Below are 5905 nucleotides of genomic sequence, written 5' to 3' on the forward strand. Positions count from 1 at the left end.
AATTACTTCCTTCCCCTCTCTTCCGTTGAGCCAAACGGACTCGCTTCTCTTTTTGACGTAATAAGTTATAACACCGCTTGTATTCCTTTCAATATAATTTGCTTAAAAAATACTATATTTTTTTAATCAAGAACAACAACAATCAATCATAACTAAGAAACAAATATAAAAACTAAACTTTTTTTTATAAATATAAACACAAAAGAACTTGTGGATCATCAAACAAACTGATCTTCCTTCTCACAATAGTTTAAATAAAAGAAACCAAAAAACATAACAAAACAAAAGAAAATACACAATCTTTAGAAGTACATTGAAACAAGAAACTACAAAAACATATTGAACAACTTATTATACACTACACACACTATCTCACTCAAAATATTAATCTTGTATGTGTATATCAGACCCATAATATTAATTTAAACCTAATTATTAGTTGGTTTTTCTACAGTTCATCCTGATCTCTCCGTTTGATCCTGTGAGAGGACTAATATCTCCCATCTTGATCATAGCAGCAGCAAAATCAGATGAAAAAGAGCTTGGATTAGTACTATAGCCACTCACTACAGAGTCGGTTGACCCGCCGTTGAAAAGCTGTTGGTCTGAATGGAGAAGACCTTTCTTTTGAACAAGATTCTTGAAGTAGTTGTTATCAAAAGAAATAGGGGTCTGAAGATCAAGAGGAGCCAAGTTGTTATCCCCTGACCCTGCTGCATTTGGACAATTCGATCGTCTCGTGCTAGCAAAAGAAGTATCTATGTTGGTCTCATTGTAGATTCTTGCCCTAAAGCTTGTGCATCTTGCTTGTCCAATTGTATGAGCACCTATTCAATTAATAAATACCAAAAATTATGTATTCCTTCACAATTGAGAATTTATATATGTTGACTAACTTTAAATATGAGTAAAAAATTACATGTATTTCGTCCAAATCAATGTAACTATACCTGCTAACGTGACTAAGTCCTTGGTAGAAAGACCAACTGCAGCAAACATTGAGATGAGTGTATTCAGGTTAGAAGTTGGTGCTGGGATTCCTGTGTTAGCAGCAGATTGACTAGCTGTCTTTGCGTCTCTTCTTCCAAGTTTAACATTCCATGTTAGGCCTCCAAGCTAACATATAAAATAAAAACACACAACAATAATAATTAGTTTTTACCTAATTTACCTTTGCATGAATATTACACTAGCTAGATTTTAATTGGTTAGTATGTTGATTGATATATGACTACACTTACAATTGCAACGGAGTCCGCGGCAGCGATGGCAAGGATATCGGCACAAGATACAACTCCGGGACATACATTCTCTACGGCTGATTTTATATTATCAATGACTTCGAAACCACGGGCAGAGTTTCTATTCGGGTTTGCATTCTTCTCCCCGGTAAAGTTTGACGTGTCATCGAGTAGAATGGATCCATCACATCCCTGCAATTGCATGTAAGAGTTTGACATTTAAATTCAATAAAACTAGTTCAAACTTAATATATACATATATGCATATATATTACAATAGTGAGATATAAGAAGATTTACATTGACAAAGCAATCGTGGAAGAACAACCGGAGGATGGAAGCACCGATTCGGGCCTCCTTTGATATGGCGGATCGCATTGTGGATTGCACTGTGGAAGAGAGTTTGGGACAAGAGCTTGAGTAAAAGCTCGTAGAAAGTTGTGCATTGACACTCCAAATTGCGAGGAGAAATATTACAAAACTGATCATGGTTAATCTAGAACTAATAAAAGAAGCCATTAGCTAAATCCTCTAGTGTTTATGTTTGTCTTTTAAGAAGGTGGGTGTGGTTTACCAAATTATAGAGTTAGTTCTATATTTATAGTGGTTATTGGCAGTGTTGAGGTTTGTCTATGTCAACTTTGTGTAACACGTAGAATAGTCATCTAATCTATGCCTGAATGGTTGAAATTAATTTGGCGATGAAATCTTCAAGATAGTAATTAATTTAGGATGATGATGGATTTGAAAAACAGGGTTTGTAGGTGTGATTTGTGTCGATTTATTCAAAGATACAAAAGTGCAAAAGAAAGCTGAGTCGTTTTTTCTACGAGGCTAACTACTAAGTTTCCGACTCTGCTTTGTCAAAGTGTTCACAGTTGTTAGTTCGGTACTATTCTTTCAAGTTGTCAAAGTGTAAAATCTATAAAAATCGGTTTGAATGAGTCAAACTAAAAAAAATCATACACAGTGCAATTTAATACATTTTAATATAAATATAAGTTTTATGCAACTTCTATGAGAGAAAAAGGGATGTACACTCTCTAAAATATTTTTATACTGTCAAATTTCAATCCATTACAATTATATATTTAATTAAAAAATAATTTTTTAATTTAAAAAAACTAATATGATATGACAAGGGTAAAGATTTTGATCGATTATATGTATAAAATTAGTTTACACTATCAGTGCAGCTATCAATTGCTTAACAAAATAAAGTAATAAGTTTTATGCACCTTTGAAAATTAATTCTTTAAAATGAAAATAATCAATTACGTCTCAAATATTAAAATAATAATAAATAAATTTAATCAATTTTTTTTTTGAAATCTAGGTATTGCTTTGCAACCGGATATTTTTATTATTTTTTAAATCAAATTAGTAATATTTTAAAAATGGTTCAATAAATAAGTAATTAATGGAATATATCATATTAATTATAAATCATTTACTAAATTATATTTACAAGGTTTGACTTAATTTTGATTTGAATAGTTTTACCCAAAATTCATCGAAATATATTCGTTAATTTTTTTGTTGTTTTTAAATATCTCTTTATATTACAACTTTATAAGTAACAACAATTTGACTGCATAGATTAATGATTACAAGAACCAATTAAACAATATTAGTCATACGTAACTGACTTCAGATTAACATTTGTCAAATAAAAGACTTCAGATTAACGAATAATACTACAAGGACAGATTAACTATATTTTGTTAAGCAATTGATAGCTGCACTGATAGTGTAAACTAATTTGACACATACAATCGATCAAAATCTTTACATTTATCATATCATATTAGTTTTTTTAAATTAAAATTATTTTTTAATTAAATATATAATTATAATGGATTGACAGTATAAAAATATTTTAGAGAGTGTATATCCCTTTTTCTTTCATAGAAGTTGCATAAAACTTATATTTATATTAAAATGTATTAAATTGCACTGTGTATGATTTTTTTTTAGTTTGACTCATTCAAACCGATTTTTATAGATTGTACAATTAATTGTTTTTTATATGTAGTTGAAATGGACGATGAACAAAATTTTCATTATCTTCTTGTTTGGAGGATGTACATCCAAATTTTGGTCATGCATGTTGCTGGTTTTTTTTCTTAAATTTTGTTTTAAGTGATAATTATGAGAGAAGATCTTTGGATGAAAGAGTTTTAGCTAGGTATGAGTCACGTAGGGATGTTTTGGAATCTATTACTAGTATAAGTGATTCTCATTGTATATGGGAGTTAAGAATGTGTAGAAATACATTTGCACATCTTTGTGAGGTTTTAAGGATACGGGGAGGATTAGTGCAACTCGGACAAGTAAGCGTTGAAGAACAAGTTGCGGTTCTTTTAAATATACTCGCACATCATACAAAAAATAGAAGTATTCAAGTTAGATTGTCTAGATCTGGGCAAACCGTTAGCAGGTATTGTCATAGAGTGTTGGTCGCAGTTTTGAAATTGCGAAATGATTTACTTGCCAAGTCAGAACCTGTACCTCTAGATTGCTCTGATGAAAGATGGAAATGGTTTAAGGTAATAAATTTTCACCTAGTTACCTTAGCATAATCTTCTAATCAAGCATCTTAATTATGTTTAAAATATTTATTGAATTTTTAGGGATGCTTAGGGGCTTTGGATGGGACTTACATAGCAGTTACACCGAGTGTTTCTGACAGGCCTAGATATCGTACAAGAAAAGGCAGACTTGCAACAAATGTCTTAGGTGTTTGTACCAGGGATATGAGATTTATATATATACTAGCAGGATGGGAAGGATCAGCTTCAGACTCTAGGGTATTGCGTGATGCAATAAATAGACCAAATGGATTGACGGTTCCAATCGGTATGATAATTTCTTCTCCTTTTAGTTTGTCGGAACATGATTACAAAAAAATGAGTTGTCGTTAATATTTTAGGTTCATATTATCTCATTGATGGTGGATACACTAACGGTGAAGGCTTTCTTGCCCCATATAGAGGTAAACGATATCATTTGCAAGAGTGGGGCCCCGGTCGTCGTTCACCTCAAGACCGTGAAGAGTTATTTAATTATAGGCATGCTCGGGCAAGGAATGTGATAGAGAGATGTTTTGGCCTCTTGAAAAAACAATGGGCTATATTGAGAAGCCCTTCATTTTATCCTATTAGAATACAATGTCGAATGATCCTTGCGTGTTGTTTATTGCATAACTTCATCCGTGTGAACATGACAATGGATCCAGAAGAATTTTCTCCATTTGCAGAAGACGAGGTACCTTTAGGAGAAGAAACAATCAATGTAGTGGAAACAATTGAACCTAGCAATCAATAGACTCAAAGGAGGGATGTGCATGCACAAGAAATGTTTACAGAATGGAGGAATAGACATAGGAATTAGAAATAACTAGTTTATCAGATATGTCTTTTTTGTATAGATGAATTGTGAACTTATTACCATGTGATTGTTAATTTTTTTTATATTATTTTATGTTTAGAATGAAGTTGAACTTATTGCAATGTGATTGTCAATATATTTTTTTGATTACTTTATTAAATTTATTTTCTGTTGTTGCACTTGTGAATGATAATGGTTATTACAACCTCTTTTGATTTTTTTTTTGTATTTAGAAATGGAAAATGAAGGTGGCATTAGTAGTGAGCAATCAATGAATAACATTAGAGTTCGACGTAACTGGAGTACGTTTGAAGAAGAAACTTTACTCGCTATATTAGAAGAGATGGTAGTGGCTGGAAACAAAGGAGAGAATGGAACATTCAAGACTGGAACTCATGAAGAAGTTTGCAAGAGAATGAAAAATAAAATTCCTGGTATAGCTATTAATGTGAAACAAATAGTTAACAAGATGAAAAGGTGGTCAACAAAGTTGAATGATGTTGTTGACATGATGAACACCAGTGGATTTAGATGGGATGACACCAAAAAATGTGTCATTTGTGACAGCAGTCAAGTCTTATCTCAATATTTGGAGGTATCTAACATATAATTTACCTATTGTGTTGTTTTGTTATAAATAATTGTATTCATTTGAATTTTTTCTTGTAGAAACATCCCAAAGTTGGCAACCATGTCAATAAAAGAGTTTAAAGAGTTTGAGAGGTTGCAAGGTATTTTTGTCAAAGATCGTGCAAATGGTCGTAGGGCTGATGATGGTGATGAAAATGAAACAACTGAGAATCAAGTTGGTGATAATGATGAGTTAGTGCACCAACATGATAATTCACCAACTTCTGATGGAAATGTTACTCCTGGACCATCTCTTAAACGACCTCGACGTGATCAATTAGCCACTAAATTTTTGGAGAGTTTTAATAGTAAAATGGAAGTTGTTACTACTGATTTTGCTAAAGTTGTAGCCAAACTTCCAGATCCTTCAAAGCCAGATCCTTCAAAAGCTGACTTGGTCGAAGATCGAGGTTAAGAAATTAGGATTAACTGATGAAGAGGAAATTGACTTGGTGATTAAATTTTCTCATAACCAGCAATACGAAAAGTTCTTTTGGGAGTTTGAAGGTTCTCAAAGAATGTCTTTTGTGAGGAAGATTATGAGAATGTGAGAAAAGTTTTTTAAAAAAATGATTTATTTTGCCATATTATTTGACAATTTTCATTTATAATTTATTTTTTAATTTTTTTTTAATTCTATCAAC

General features: G+C 31.8%; 1 protein-coding gene and 1 pseudogene across 1 annotated transcript; one reads left to right on the top strand and one right to left on the bottom strand.

The window, feature by feature from the left end:
- Window positions 1-274: 274 nt before the first annotated feature.
- Window positions 275-1822, bottom strand: LOC131640466 (peroxidase P7-like). The gene is made up of 4 exons (XM_058910857.1): window positions 1542-1822; window positions 1242-1433; window positions 951-1116; window positions 275-827 (listed from the first exon to the last, which is right to left on the bottom strand). Exons 1-4 carry the CDS (start codon window positions 1758-1760, stop codon window positions 436-438), a joined length of 969 nt encoding a protein of 322 aa, XP_058766840.1. The 5' UTR covers window positions 1761-1822; the 3' UTR covers window positions 275-435.
- Window positions 1823-3281: 1459 nt separating this feature from the next.
- LOC131640473 (uncharacterized) lies at window positions 3282-4634 on the top strand (annotated as a pseudogene).
- Window positions 4635-5905: the final 1271 nt, after the last annotated feature.

This window comes from Vicia villosa, unplaced genomic scaffold, assembly GCF_029867415.1.
Source record: "Vicia villosa cultivar HV-30 ecotype Madison, WI unplaced genomic scaffold, Vvil1.0 ctg.003157F_1_1, whole genome shotgun sequence".
NCBI lineage: Eukaryota > Viridiplantae > Streptophyta > Magnoliopsida > Fabales > Fabaceae > Vicia > Vicia villosa.